Raw genomic sequence first — 16,771 nt, 5'->3', positions numbered from 1 at the left:
TGTACTTTTTGCCTAAAATCCATTTATAGGTGAATAGATACCATAGGTGTCCATTGAGGTCTGGGTTACCTCACTTATAATATTTCCTAGTTCCATCTATTTGCCTGCAAAGTTCATGAAGTCCTTGTTTTTAATAGCTGAGTAGTATTCTATTGTGTAAACGAACCACATTTTCTTTATCCATTCTAAGATTGAGGGGCATCAAGGTTGTTTCTAGTTTCTGGCTATTACAAGTAAAGCTGCTATAAACATAGGGGAGAATGTGTCCTTGTGGTACAGTGGAACATATGGTGAAACATATGTTGGAACATAGGGAGTATATGCCCAGGAATGGTATAGCTGGATCTTTAGGTAGAACTATTCCTGATGTTCTGAGAAACTGCCAGATTTATTTCCAGAGTTGTTCTACAAGTTTGCACTCCTACCAGCAATGGAGTTCCCCTTGCTCCACATCTTCACTAGCATGTGCTTTTCCTTGAGTTTTTGATCTTAGCCATTCAGATTGGTATAAAGTGGAATCTCAGGGTCATTTTGATTTGCATTTCCTTGGTGACTAAGAACTTTGAACATTTCTTTAAGTGCTTCTCAACCAATCAAGATTCCTCTGTTGAAAATTCTCTGTTTAGCTCTGCACCCCATTTTTGAATTGGGTTATTTGAGTTGTTAGTGTCTAACTGCTTGAGTTCTTGATACATTTGGATATTAGCCCTCTGACAGATGTAGGGTAGGTGAACGTCCTTTCACAATCTGTAGGTGACATTTTGTCCTATTGACAGTGTCCTTTGCCTTACAGAACCTTTTCAGTTTAATGAAGTCTCTACTTTTTAAATTTTTTATTAGATACATTTCTTTACTTACATTTCAAAGGTAATTCCCCTTCCCAGTTTCCTATCCATAAACCCCCATTCCCTTTCCTTCCCCTCCCCTATATGGGTATTCCCTCTATTGCCCCCCCCATATTCCCCTGCACTGGGGGGTCCAACCTTGGCAGGACCAAGGGATTCCCTTCCCCTGGTTGCCCCAACAAGCTGTTCTCTGCTACATATGTAGTTGGAGCCCTAGGTCAGTCCATGTACAGTCTTTCAGTAGTGATTTAGTACCTGGAAGCTCTGGTTGATTGGCATTGTTGTTTTTATGGGGTTGCAAGCTCCTTCAACTCTTTCAATACTTCCTCTAATTCCCCCCAAGGGGGTCCTGTTCTCAGTTCGGTGGTTTGCTGCTAGCATTGACCTCTGTATTGGACATGCTCTGGATGTGTCTCTCAGGATAGATCTATATCCAGTCCCTTTCAGCATGAATTTTCTAGCTTCATCAACCTTATCTAGTTTTGGTGGCTGTATATATATAGGCCACATGTGGGTCAGGCTCTGAATGGCCATTCCTTGAGTCACTACTCTAAACTTTGCTTCCATATCCCCTCCTATGGATATTTGCCCCCTTTGAAGAAGGAGTGGGAGCATCCACATTTCAGTCATCCTTCTTCTTGAAATTCCTGTGGTCTGTGTATTGCATCTTGGGTAATTCTAGATTTTTGGCTAATATCCACTTATCAATGAATGCATACCAAGTGTGTTTTTCTGTGATTGAGTTACCTCACTCACGGTGATATTTTCTAGTTCATTCCATTTGCCTATGAATTTCATGAAGTCATTGTTTTTGATAGCTGAATAGTACTCCATTGTGTAGATGTACCACATTTTTGGAATCCCTTCCTCTGTTGAAGGGCATCTGGGTTCTCTCCAGCTTCTGGCTATTATAAATAAGGTTGCTATGAACATAGTGGAGCATGTGTCCTTGTTGTATGTTGGAGCATCTTTTGGGTATATGCCCAAGAGAGGTATAACTGGGTCCTCAGGTAGTGGAATGTCCAATTTTCTGAGGAATCTGCAGACTCATTTCCAGAGTGGTTGTACCAGGTTGCAGTCCCACCAACAATAGAGGAGTGTTCCTCTTTCCCCACTCTGTTATTACTGTTTGCTCTTAGTGCCTGAGCCATTGGTGTTCTGTACTAGAAGCTGTCTCCTGTACCAGTGAGTTCAAGGCTATTTCCGACTTTCTCTTCTACTAGGTTTAGTATAACTGGTTTTATGTTGTAGTCTTTGATTCACTTGGACTTTTGATAAATATAGATCTATTTGCATTCTTGTATGAATCACCATCCCTTATTTCAAGCTGTATTATAGAATAATAGTTAAAAGACAAAACAAGCAAACGAACAAACAAAACCCTGCATGGTATTGTTGTAGAAGCAAATACATTGATCAAAGGAACTGAATCGAAGACCCAGAAAAAAACTTACATACCTACAGACACTTCATTTTTGACACAGAAGCCAAAATCATTCATTGAAAAAAAGGAAGCATTTTTCTAGATATAACATCTGTAGATTTTGTTTTCTTTTTTATCAAGATCTTCATTTACTGAGTTTGAGACTGAATGTTTCTTTGAGAGGCTTTTGTTTTTATAACAATTCGGTACAGGGAATGTTCTAGTATTAAATATCTACAATTTTTGCATACTGATAATTTAGGTTTATAGTACATACATATAATTTATTAAAGGTTGTGAAGAAAATGTGTATATGAAATTATTTCAAACTTTCACGTAATGTTTGATAAGTAAAGGGTAATTCTCTCTTATTTTGAGTACTCTCTATCTCATACACTATATTTGACTGAGATTTTAAGATATGTCATTAATCTGAAATTTGTAAGTGATGTTAACATTGGGAAGATGACACAAATTTCAAAGGACCACCAAAAATTCTATTAAAAAGAATCTTGTGTATGTTCATATTCATAATTGGCTTTCTTACAAAATGGTTCTACTAGAAACATGGGACCAAATATAACTGAAAATATTCCAGACATGAATGCATGACTTGAGACCCCAAATTGCCATTTAATATGCTTTGTACTGTAGAATATAAAATTCCTCTATGGAATGTTATGGTGACCCCTGTGACAGACACAACCTCTCCTGATGCAGTATCCTGCTATTTTCTGGTTGTGCCAAAAAAAAACAACCAGCAAATGATTTAACGTCTTAAAAAAATCCATTTACACTTAAAAAAATTCCCTCACCTTTTAAAAATGTTTCTAGAGCTACTAAAAAGCTTGCATTTACAAAATAGTTGATAAAAATATTCCTCTGGATTGTACAAGAAGGGAGGCAGGGACCACTAACAGACATCATGGATGCTTAGTAGGACTTTACTTCTCGCCCTGTCAGAACTGTGATGTCTGTAGTCATGGTAGTCTATTCTCCTAACAATTGTGATAATGTGCTGTGAAAGATGGAGATTTTGAGTATATTCTGTGCGTGACATAAAAGTGTGACTTGGAACTGAGCATTAGGAGCATTCGGTTGTTATGAGAGGTCTTAGGGAAACTTGCCAAGTTTAAGGCTGGAACATCACTGGAATCAGTTCAAACAAAAACAGTATGTAGCTCTTCGTTTGCATACATGAACACAGTGTTTGAGTACATGTACACTATATGGCTCTTCAGAGTTTGGGTGCGTGTGATAAGAATTGGAATATCTGTGTACTCTGCTCCTTGACCAGTAAAATCTCAGTTGTGAAAAAGAAAAAAAATAAAAGAAAGAAACACAAATATAAAAGAAAAATTTAGAAGACACACAATAAACCAAAGCAGCTCTTTGCTTTAGCCATAAACTATTAAAATTCAATTGATTGCTGCTGTTCTCCATGATGTCTATCTTTATCTTAAGGATATTAATTACATTTAATTCTGAACTTAGCTTAATGCTCTAATCCTGATAAGGCAGAGTTGGTTCTAATGCCAATAATGTGTTGATTATTAAATACTGCTAATGACTGAATACGCTACCAGGTTATTGAAATAAAATTGTGAGATAAATGTGAATGTATTAATTGATAAATGCAGCAGCAGATTTATTAACGAGGTTATTTACAAAAGGGAGACATCAAGTCAAGGGCTATAGTTTTCCTCACATGACTATCTTGCATTTATATATAAATCATGAAAATAAATGTTTTTCCAGAAACAAACATTAACTTTTCAAAAATATTAATATTCTATTAACTTCACTCTGATGGTCAGAGTATACTACAATCTTTTTATTTTTTTATTTATTCCTTGAGATTTCAAACAGAATATTTTACCATACTGTTTTCCATCTTCTAACCCTTCCAAAACCCCTCCAAAACTCTCTGCCCATAAGCTCAATTCCATGTTATCTCTGTTTCTTAAAATGGAAAGATTTTAAACATTGTTTTGTTGTGAACAAGCAAAAATGTCGTGTTTATAAATTTATACAGTAACAATTGAGTGATTAAATTCAGTCATGGCTTTCAATAATGACAGTCTGTTTTGTCAGCTTTTAACTAACCAAAGCAGAATAAGGACCCTGAAGAAGTGGTTAATCTAACTCAAAGATGTGGAGAGTGGATTCCGATGTATTCTTTCGAGGCCAGAATCTTTTGGAAACTTCCATTTAAAAGTCGCTTTAGGTCTAGATGAAACAGGTTTCTCACAGTGGCTATTAAAACTGAAAAGAAATTCTAATTGGTTTCACGATTAAAGTAGTCTTACCATTTCTCTTACATTGTATTTATAATTTCCTCTTTGTTTCTAAACTTATCTTCTTCTACCTTTCTCTCTTCCCCAGGAAAAATTATGACCTCAACATCCAAAGGCATTCTTCGCCCATTTCTAATCGTCTGCATTATCCTGGGCTGCTTCGTGGCATGTCTACTTATCTACATCAAGCCCACCAACAGCTGGGTCTTCAGTCCAATGGAGTCTGCAAGCTCTGTGCTGAAAATGAAAAATTTCTTCTCCAGGAAAACTGATTATTTTAATGAAACTACTATTCTGGTTTGGGTGTGGCCATTTGGGCAGACCTTTGACCTTACATCCTGCCAAGCCATGTTCAACATCCAAGGGTGCCATCTCACAACGGACCGCTCGTTGTACAACAAATCCCATGCGGTCCTGATACACCACAGAGACATCAGCTGGGATCTGACTAACTTACCTCAGCAGGCCAGGCCGCCCTTTCAGAAATGGATTTGGATGAACTTAGAGTCACCCACTCACACCCCCCAAAAGAGTGGCATTGAGCACTTGTTCAACCTGACTCTAACTTATCGCCGTGATTCAGATATACAAGTGCCTTACGGCTTCTTGACGGTGAGCACAAGCCCCTTTGTGTTTGAAGTGCCAAGCAAAGAGAAGTTAGTGTGCTGGGTTGTGAGTAACTGGAATCCCGAGCATGCCAGGGTCAAGTATTACAACGAGCTCAGCAAGAGTATTGAAATCCACACCTATGGGCAAGCATTTGGAGAATATGTGAATGATAAAAATCTGATTCCCACCATATCTACTTGTAAATTTTATCTTTCCTTTGAAAACTCAATTCACAAAGATTACATCACAGAAAAGCTCTACAATGCATTTTTGGCTGGTTCGGTACCTGTTGTCCTGGGACCATCTAGGGAAAACTATGAGAATTATATTCCAGCTGATTCATTCATTCATGTGGAAGATTTTAACTCACCCAGTGAGTTGGCAAAATATCTGAAGGAGGTTGACAAAAACAATAAGTTATATCTTAGTTACTTCAACTGGAGGAAGGATTTTACTGTAAACCTCCCACGGTTTTGGGAATCACATGCATGCCTGGCATGCGATCATGTAAAAAGGCATCAAGAATATAAGTCTGTTGGCAATTTAGAGAAATGGTTTTGGAATTAAAATGTCCATCATCGTCACAGTGAAATAGATTAATGAGACACCATTCAAGTGTTCAGGATAAGAAGAAACACGCTGCATTTGGGTCACAGTTTATTTTTCCTGCTCTCCCTTGAGGACCATGTATATTTTGATGAAATTTTTAAGAGACCAGAATCAGCAAATCACTCAATTTGGTTTTAAATTATCCTGTATATATGTGATAACAAGCACTGGAAATAATTTATTCATCATTCTCATTTGTGAAGCATTCTGTTTTTACATTTTATAGTTGACTGTAAAGTAAGTTTGTGATTTAATTGTTTCCACATCAATCAGATCTTTCATCTACTTGGGAAATGAAAATACATATTCTAAAATATGAAGGACTCTTTGCCAAGTGTTATGAAATTTAGATTCTAACTTGTATAATGCTAACAAAAAAGGATTATTGAACCACTTAATTCTTAATCTCTCTGACTTCAGAGCTGAACACTACTCACAATTGATGTAGGTTTTACCTGTACCATGTTTGTGATGGTGGACTAATTGATGTAGTGAAGAAGAAAGGCAGGAAGCAGAAATGTTAGTAGACTCCACACTCATTTTCATTAAGTTGTTTTACAAATGCAGATCTCAATATTTTAAGTTAAAGAAAGCAAGAAATACAATTTATGTGGTTGGGGGAGGCTGTTTGTTTTGTTTTTGTTTTTTTTTTTTTTTGCCTAATAATACATGAGAGAATCTTCTAACAGTTCCCTTTTATATCATGAGGAAAATCATTATTGTAAAACTAAATAAATCCCCTATAACAATAAAAATGATACCTGGCACTATAAATAAACATATATATTATAAATTATATTTATAGAACTTTAATTACTCTATCCATTTGAAATATTTTTCCAAAGTATTCCTATTCAAGTTTCATTTTACCATATTTGGTAATAAATAGAAATAACTTGAAAAACCTAGATGATCCTTTAAAATATCATTTAAAATTTTTAGCAATGAGTCAAACATGTCATGAAACACAAAAGTGAAACCTACAGGGAAGACACAGTACTGACACAGAGTAAGATTTCAATGTGAAGATTTTATTATGTAAATTTATTAAGTGTTACAAAAGACATGGATAAATTCTTGTTTTTTTGATAAAAGAACACTTCTAGCCTAGAACTATTAATTGAAAGTTATCTTTTATATTCCATTTAAAATATTATCCATACTTAGCATATATTGCTAATATATTCAGGGCTTTACAGAACCAATGTAAACTTATTGTTGCACTGAATTTGGGGGAATGTTATCTATGAACTTTCATCTGCCTGCAAATGTCTCTTCTATAAATTTAGAGGAGATATGTGGGCATATGCAAATACAATAGATTAGAAAAAAACTAGAGACTGGAGACTCTTACAGAAAATTTTTCTTCAAAGGGTTTCTAATGCCTGCGTTCTATTCTGTTTGAACCCTATAGAAAGAATAATGTTCCAATGACATCTATTTGAATCTTTGTGGCTCGCTACATTTTTCTATTATGTGTTTCAGTCAACAGAACTCAGGCTTATTCTTACCTATAGAGAAGATGCATTTCAGTTTAATAAGCAAGCATTATGTGCTTTGTGAGAGATAAGCTACTTCAGCATGGGAAATATTTGAGCAAAGAAAGACCACAGAATTAAACAGAATTTGATCCCATGTTCTTTTTTAACTTTTTAAAGATATGGTCAAACAGGTGATATTGTCAGTCCTAAATTGCCACAGAAGTCAAAATGAAAATGGTCATCACTTAAGGGCTTGTGAAATAAAGCTTCCTATAATTTGCATCTTGTACCACTCTCAATGAAGGTTGTATGATTTAGTGGGAAAGGGTACTAAACAATACCAGTAAATTTACCCCCATTGTTTAACTACCTAACATGTTTTAGAGTTGCAAGCCTTTTCTACTAAGTTGACCCAATGTAGATTTTTCTCTAGATTATTTCTTTCCACACATCATTTTTATATGTATATCAAGAAATAGTATATATACATAGATACTCTTGTAAAGGCTCTATTCATATATTTATTTGTTTAAAAGTCAATTTTATGCATTTACTTGTTATGTTTTTAGTCCATAAACTGTAGACACCTAAACATGCATTGCTACGTTTAGAACTTACTGTCATGGAAAGATAGAACACACTCTATGTGACTTTCATCTCTCATTGCTAATTCGGATGCCAAGAGACCTGAAGGCAGTTGCCTCTTTTATTGAGCTCATTCTTAGACTTGAACTACAATTAAATGCCAATAGTAAGGGTATCAGTAGATACCATGCCTAGCAAGGGTATCAAGTATTCCACAGGTACATCCGTATATTGATTGCCCAATGCCAAGCCACAGAAAATGTCTGAATTTCAAGTCCACAGACAATGAACCAGCTTTTAACTAGAAGAATATACAAGAATATACATAAGTCAAGCTTTTTTTCCTTTCTAATGAGCTAGTTATTTATTTATGACCTATTTATTTCTGATATGTTGAGAGACAGGCATGTCAACCCCACACATAATGATAGCAGAGATTAGAATTTAAGGATCCTATTGCTGTGAATCTTGTTTCCTCTGCCCTATCCATAACTTATTGTATGAATATAACTCAATTCCTATAAATGTGAATAACACCTTGGAATTATTTAGTGCTCGTAGGACAGTATGTTCTGGGAGGACTTCAGCTTTTGAATATATAGTAAACCGAGCTTTGAGATGTTGACACTCTTTTTGATATTATTGTTTTAGCACTCTAGCAGAAAGAACGAGCTTTAATATGTGTAAGTGAGAAATTACCACTGAAAAGACATGCCACTGGCCACTCTGTTAATAAATCCTGTGGCTCACACTTTTTGTAAGGATATCTTTTATGAAAGATAGATGGATTCAACCAAATTGGCTTGTTGTGGGTATAATAAAAGCAGATTAATATGCCTAGAGATCAATGATGTCTCTGAAAAGGTCATGAACAAGTTTTCATCTAAAAGTGCAGAAAGTCAGTATCATCAGGGCTCTGAGTATTTAATCAATAAGTATTTCAGGCCGCAATAGTCGGAATACAAAAATAATTATTCTAAGCCTTACTGAAGAGAAATGTTTTTGCTTATCTATTTAGCTGTATTGTATTTTAAAGAAGGAAGATCATGTTTGCCATATATTTTAGGACAGCCATGACCTGTTGAAGTGAAAGTATAAAAAATAATCTTAGTGGAAAACCAGTATCAGCTTACAAAGTTCATATTTACTCCAAAAAACTCAGTCCTAGAGTGTATAAAGTTTGAACCAAAATGGTTGAGGTGAAAATGGACAGAATACTTAAGGAGTTATTTGCTGAGTCTTTAAATGCTTGCCTTTAATTGGAAATTAAATTTAAAAAAAAAGAACAGAAACATAAAAGAAGCTACTTAAATTCGTTTTTTACTGAACTTTTTTCAGGGTAGATTTCATGGCTGTTACTCACCAAGAAAGTATTTGTATGATCTAACGTTTCAAAACATTCTAGCTCTCCATGGCTTTTGTTTTGTTTTGTTTTTTGTTGTTTGTTTGTTTGTTTGTTGTGTGTGTGTGCTTGATGTCAGCTCTCCTCAACTCTAATCTCAAGAACGGGGGTTTGTTAAAAGTTGTAATCAAGATCTAGATATAAGAAATTTTAGAAACTAAAGGATAAGCAGTTCTTTATACAGGAAGGGTTATTAAGAGATGCTCAGTAGGGGTTGGGGATTTAGCTCAGTGGTAGAGTGCTTGCCTAGCAAGCACAAGGCCCTGGGTTCAGTCCTCAGCTCCAGAAAAAAACAAAGAAAGATGCTCAGTAAATAGTTACATCGATGAAATTAGTGGACATGAAAAATATTTTTAATGTAATCAAAATATCAGCTTTTCCACTCTAAATGTGGATAATCTTTTCTGTTCACATTGCTCCCAGATTCAAACAGAATACAGTTTAAGTTCTTAGTATCATATGTTTTTTAAAAAACCAAAAGAATTCAATGTTATGGAAGATTAAACTAGATTTGGAACTTCTTGGGATTCTATATTAACATTAAGCATTCACTAACTGTCTAATAGAAATGAAATCAGTATGTAAGGAGAATAAAATATGGAGCACCTTGATAGGCAAATGTGTATTACCAAACTGTGGGGAAGGAAACAGAGGTTTGCCCATCGTTCTTGCTAATTGGATTTGTTGCATAGTGAATATACTGCAAACACCAGTCAATCAGGTAATTTTTGCTGATGGGCATTTCTCCTTTGGAGTCTTTATGACACCTTAAAAATGGCTAAGCTCTGCTACTATCCAAAGTATGGTCCTTGTAATTTACATTCAATCCATCCATATTCATAAGCAGCTAATAGAATCTAAATGGTAGACACACTGTTAAACTAGAAATATGAGTAATCGTACCTTAGGCTATCATTGCAACAAATTGAAGCCTTGAGGAACTCACTTGACCTCTCTGGATGACTGTGTTAGTAAGGATTCCTTCAGCACCACTGCTCGATAATATGAGGCCTAAATTGATATGTGCATAAATTTGCATTTCAAATTTTCTTGTCCATCTAAAAATATTTTGGAAACTTAATACTTCAAATAGAATTCCCTTTCTTTTCTATAGAACAATAAAGAACATAATCTTGGTACTTTACTGAACCTTTCAAGACAGCAAGTGCCCAATTAACTAACCCTCCTCATTTATATTTCTCTTCCTCTTAGGTCTGTTGTAACATACTGTCGCTTACCCTTAGTTTCCTATACCAAACAACCATATTTTGAACCCTATTCTAAGACATTTCAGACTTTCCTATACTATCTACATTCTTACTATAATAATCTACACTATTTATTGATGAAAAACTTGGGAAATTAGCAGAAGCACGTGAGTTCCTTCATCAACAGGAATATAGAGTTTGAGTGTATAAGATTGACTATATTTAGAAAACTTATTGTTTTGACTCAAGACTAATTTATTTTCATTCAATATACTTTGGATATATTTTCATTTAAAAGCAAATTCCATACCACTAATTTTTAGAGCATTACTCAAGGCACTGTTCCTAAGCCATGAAATCTAGAGTTTGCAGAGATATTTATTAATAATACTTACACCTGGTCCGTTTTCCACGTAATTGGAACCTTTTCAACTAAGAAAACAAACCAAAAATCAAAAAACAATAAAAGAAGACAGAAAACATGGTGTTAGTACAAAGTTATCCTATGCCTGCCAGATGTTCTCAGACTCACATCTGCCTTGAGGACTTCCTAGATCAATAGCATAACAATTATTTACATCATTTGAAAGATTGTTATAATTATAATACATATGATGACCTAGGTCTGTATTTTTAATGAATCCATAGGCAATTCAAACATGCTGCTTGTTTTGGAAGTCTGGGTCCTGTCTATTAAATAGAAGTTATCTATACTTAAACATTACAGGTATGAGATATTGCCTTTCCTTAGCTCACTTGGGATCTTCTTAAATATATCTGTAGGTGTTACTATATTTCAAAACCCAAGGTAAGCCTAGTTATGTCTTGTACATGGTGCTGCTCTTCAGCTATAATTTTGTCAAACTGTTCACCAGTTCCTGGAAATTATTTTTCATGATCCCCCTTAGATTTTATATATTTGGTTGTGAGCCTAGCCTTTAACGGCTGAGCCATCTCTCCAGCCCCTCCCTTAGATTTTAAATGCATTTATTCTATTTTAAATACAAAACAAAAGTAGACAGTTATTAGGATTTCTAGGAGCCATCAAAATTGCACACATAAGATCAATTGCTTTCCTGAATCTCAGCAGCTTAATTGATAGGTAGGATATGGCTACATGTTATAAGACTTTAGATTGTCCACAATCATGAATTTAATATTAAAGGTGAGCTATACACTCACTAGATCACTCTCTGTGCCTGATCTCATCTCTCTTAGTATCATGATTGTATGTGTATAGTATGGGTAGCCTATTTTGAAAACAAATGAGTGCATCGCTAAAACATTAGACAATTATATGTATGTGTGTTGTGTGAGTGTTCAACCACTGAGATAAGTCTTTGGTTGTAAAAAATGAAAATAAGAAAAATCTAGAATATATAAAAATTTCAGCTCTAATATCTATTGATGTTAGGTTGGCATCTCTGCTCATAAAAAGTTGCTGAAAATTTAAACAAGCTGAAGGGTTGTTCTCGCAATAGAAGAGAAACAAATAAACATAGTGTGGAAGAATGACATTACTGAAATTAAAAGAGCTAACCTTCAATAGAAGGGATATGCATAAACATACTGATGAAGCATGCAGTAACATCTACCACAATGAGAAAGTATTAGAAGGCATGTGGGGGTGGTGGCAGTGAAATGGAGACACTGATCACCTCACTAACTGCATTGAGCATTTCCTAAAATAAGCAGGTCTAACTTTTCTTCACTGTTATTAGAAATCAGTAGATTATTACTAATTTAGCTTCTTAGCTGTTCATACAGCTGAAGTCCACAGACAGAATACCAGAAAGATCCTCAGAGATAATTTTCTAATGAAGAAATTGTTTTTAGACATATCCATCAACCCGACTAAGTATTTCAAATCAACTGTTGGCTCAGGAACAGAACCAGCTAAGGGTAGATTATAAGAGAGCTGAGTCTCCCTTAACCTTTCCTAGAGATTTTTTTAAAAAAGAAAGAAGTCAAAATGTGAAGATATAAACTCGTTAAACTAAAAATAGTTTCTTCAGTGGTACAGAAATCAGAAAAACTAAGAAGGCTGTGATTAAGACTCCACGAATTCTATGAAAATTAAGGTTTAGCCAATGAGTAATCTCAATTGAGCATATATATATATATATATATATATATATATATATATATATATATATATATTAGTTGAATGGCCCAAAAAAAGGAACACTTAAGAAAAAGTTTCACAGGTAAAAAATGAGTAGTAATTAAAATAGTGTATTAATTATTTTTAATTATGTTTCTTTAAAAGATGCTAGAAAAGCCATAGTTTATAACATCACAAAACTTCAAAAATTGAATTGGTTTACTGAATTCTTAGGCAATCAAATATTTTTAATTTAGCTGAACCTATACAGGACATGCAACAATAGACTTGGAGTTTCATTATGAAAAACATTCAGATTTTACTAAAAAAAAGGTTTTACAGGTGATTTCTATACAATCTAAAATTGCAGAAGCATGTTAAATTTTCTACAGAGGCCTACATTCCATTTCATTAATGAGGTTGTAGCAGCTAGACAATCAAGCTTGGGAAAAATGGTTTGCTAAGACTCAGTTAGCATTCAAGACTCAGTACTACTAATAATATAAGACATAGGAGCAGGTTCCAATCCATCCCTCATCTCAGACTTGTCTCGTTAGCTCCCTTCAGCCCAGGATTGAGACAATCCTAGAGATGCCATTTTTGTCAATATGAAATCAGCAAAGGTATGCTCCTGTGTGTTCACATATTATGTATCTCCATGGTCAAGACCAGGGTCAAGACCAATTGTCTACATAACACTGGAAGCCATCTACATTATAAGGAAACATGATCTATCACAGATTCTAATACCATGATTTTTTTTATAAAAATAACCAAGGGGCTAGGATTATGTTTTCCCTCATTTTCTCTTTCTATCCCTTAAAATCAAGTATGATAGGAGTCAGGAATTACAGAGTATAACAATGTAATAAAAATAATATTTTTGTAGACTCCTTAAGAATCAAAGCAGGAATGGGGATAAGATATAAATATGTTGAATACACTTTTAAAATTCAATTATCTTCTCAGTAGTAATGTGGCTTATTCTGCATCTATACCAGCATGGGATCAAGAAGTGCTTTCTTAAGATACATGATAAAGGCTTAAAAGTCTAAATAGGTTTACCAAGACTCAGAAAGAAGAAAGCATGAAGAAGAAACAAGAAAATGTGAAATAGACTCATGATCAAAGTCCATCCTTTTAGCTTTCAACATCTGTAGTGTAATTTACTAGCATTTCTGAGCCACAGATTTCTCATGTGTTATCTACAGGTGATAGATTGTACATTAGATCCACATAAGAACGTCTTCAAAATATTGGCATTGACCTGAAACTCTGGTGTAAGTATATGGTCTGCCATATATTCCGTGCTCTTCTTCCATGTTCTCTTCTAGGTGGCTTTGTTCAATGAGTGGTAGGGAAGGGTGAGGGGAAATTTCCATACAACTTTAAGTGCTGCAAAAGAAGAAAGTTGTAGTGAGTGAAGCATCACAAAGCAAGGTCAGAGAATGTGCCTACCATCTTGATTCCATTCAGGCCATTACCAATGCTTGTGCTGAGGAGTTTAAGTAATTTTCATAAAGGGTTTTATACTCAAAGAATTGAGGGCAAAGCAATCACACTGGAACAAAATGTGCCAATTCTTTCAGTAATTCATAAAACTACTTTGAAAGCAATTGAATATTTTAGTATTGTAATTTGCACTATGATATTACTATGTTCGGACAAACTAAAATACTCTGAAATCTAATGCCAAATGTACAGTTCATAGGTTCGTGTTATTTCTTATAAGTGTTTCATTGCATTGTTCCAGTTGTTTAATACCATTAACTTACCCTGGGTGTGTTGTTATGATGCAGATCCAACAGGGTTATTGTAAGCACACTAATTAGTCATCTGGGGTTTTATAGATAAAATCATACATTGATCAGAAATCACTTTTCTACTTATTTTTTTGTAGAGTATTTTTCCACACTTGAAAAAAAAACATGATTATTTTATATCAAACATCAGTTTTCTTTAAAATCTTATTTTAGTAGCCACTGCATGTTTGAAATAAGATGGTAAATATTATATGACAATAGTGAGATTGTGTTTGTAAGTGAAAGTGCATGCTCTAATGAATCACACAGCTTTGGTGGCATATTTTTTCCACTGCCACCTGATATGCAAGCTTTGTCTGAATCTGTGTGCATGTTTCACATGCTTTCCAGAGTCCGTTTTTTAATATTTACAAAGTGATATGTGATTTTTAGTGCCGATAAGCCAGTGAGCCAAGATGCAATACTGTTTTGCTTTCATTTTTCTTCAAACTTATTATGTTGTAAATTTTCTCGGAAAACTTTTTCTTGAAGTTGTTGGCAATAAACTATAACAAAAAAAAAAGAATTTGCTGATAAATCTTACAAGTGACTGCACAGCAACTTACTGTTACAAAGCATGATGTGAAAAGATCATTTTACTAATTCCATTCTATGAATACAATATTCTGGCATCTTTTTGTATAATTAAGAAGAGTTTATCATTTTCAAAACACTGCCAAAGTCAGTAATACTGCCAAAAGGGAGGAACACCAAGTCAGACCTGCATTACATTAACCTGAACAATAGCAGACTATCCAGACTGTGTAGACTGTCAATCAGTACAGCAAATTAGAGGGACAGACCCACTCCTTTGTTTCTTAGTCATTTGGAAAATGTATAAGGAATATAAATTTTGGCAACAGAGACATGCCTTTACATGCTGTTAACTCACAGCAACATTTTAAATAAAATTCATTCCATTCTGGAAAAGATATGCCCAGGTCTTTTGTTTGTTTCAGAAATATACTTGTGTTTTTGAAAGCTCGGATTTCAAACAGTTAATATATGTAGACCACCTGTTCCTTCTCCAAATGATAAGTCATTTATTGTAACACGTAATGGGTAGAACATAGCTTTCAGTCAGTTACTCAAATCACCAGTATAAACATTCGTAATGTTAGAAGGTGATTTCACTGTGATGTTATGAGAGCAATGGAAACCCTAGTTATTCGTTCATTTTTCTCATGTATTTATTTATAGAAAATTGCTTCTTTCAAGTCTGATGTTGACAGCATCAAATGAGTTAATATAATGCTAAGAAAACTGACTCTGGTTATGATCTCAGGTCACAATCCTGAAGCTGGGTCTTGCTGCAATCCAAAATAAAACATTGAGTCAAATGATGAGCAGCCTGCCCGGCCTTAGAGAGGGCAACTATAGCAGTCATGATACCATAGGTGTAAGCAGCAGAAAGAATTGCTGCACTATTCATGACATTGTAGGTGTATGAACGTTCTACACCATTCATGATACTATAGATGTGTAACACTCAGCAAACATCTGATCTGGGCTCTCGGTTGGTACTGCATGCATCCCTTCATTTAAATAACCTGTAAATAACATCACTTTGTGGCAGCTAAGCGAATATTTTAATAAGCCATGAAAGGCATGATATAAGAAATCTGTACTTTCAGGTGTTTGGGGAAAAAAATTGTACCTTCCATAAATTAAAGTGGAGTTGCCGTTTGAAATTTCCTTCCCTTAAAAATATGCTGTAACACTGTATGTTCGTCGCTGTCTTTTCAGACGTATAAATACATGATGTGACTACTACAGCTTTGTGAAATTTTGTTTAGCAATTAATGACTTTAACAATCTGAACAACGATTTCAAGGCAGAAGTAAATACATAAGGAATTTGAGCCTGTTTGTAAAAAGTCTATTCCTTATGTCAGATTTACTGTATTCAATGTAAATACCTCACGGATATAACACTGGAGCCAGTGGATGTGTAAATAATTATGTTCTATTTGGGCCTAATGCATTCCTGTAATGTGAATATTTAAAATAAAGGAATTCAATTTAAATGCACAATAGTTTTGGTTATGTATAATGATTGCATTCTGTCTCATCCCCTCAGAATTTATTTTTCACTCACATGCAAAACTAGATTTGCAGCTGCTGAATTAAAATGTTGAAATAAATATATTTGCCAGGTTACACATTCACTATACACATCAAACCAAACATCAAAACCAGTGGGCACACAGAGATTGTTGTAAGCATTGTTTTATCATGTTCAATAATGCAAAAAAGAGAGAACCCTTTAATAACTGGACTTCTGTGCAGGAGGATCAGGAAAATATTTTTCTGTTCTGATCCTAACTTTCAAGACCTTGTTTTCTGTTTTTTCCATTCACTTATTCTCTACAGTCCCTCGGTCTTCTAATTCAAACCTACAGAGTCA

General features: G+C 34.6%; 1 protein-coding gene across 2 annotated transcripts in view; it reads left to right on the top strand.

The window, feature by feature from the left end:
* The window catches only part of Fut9 (fucosyltransferase 9), a 212,839-nt gene extending 196,444 nt beyond the window's left edge, over positions 1-16,395 (top strand). Inside the window, exon 3 of one of the 2 annotated variants that reach the window (XM_039110877.2) lies at positions 4,654-16,395. In XM_039110877.2, the coding sequence (XP_038966805.1) occupies positions 4,662-5,741 (1,080 nt within the window). In that variant the 5' untranslated portion in view covers positions 4,654-4,661 and the 3' untranslated portion in view covers positions 5,742-16,395. The remainder of the gene's footprint in view (positions 1-4,653) is intronic. The other variant, NM_053465.2, reaches the window with a different exon arrangement.
* Positions 16,396-16,771: the final 376 nt, after the last annotated feature.

Source organism: Rattus norvegicus, chromosome 5 (genome assembly GCF_036323735.1).
Source record: "Rattus norvegicus strain BN/NHsdMcwi chromosome 5, GRCr8, whole genome shotgun sequence".
Lineage (NCBI taxonomy): Eukaryota > Metazoa > Chordata > Mammalia > Rodentia > Muridae > Rattus > Rattus norvegicus.
This window is presented reverse-complemented; position numbering and strand designations above follow the sequence as displayed.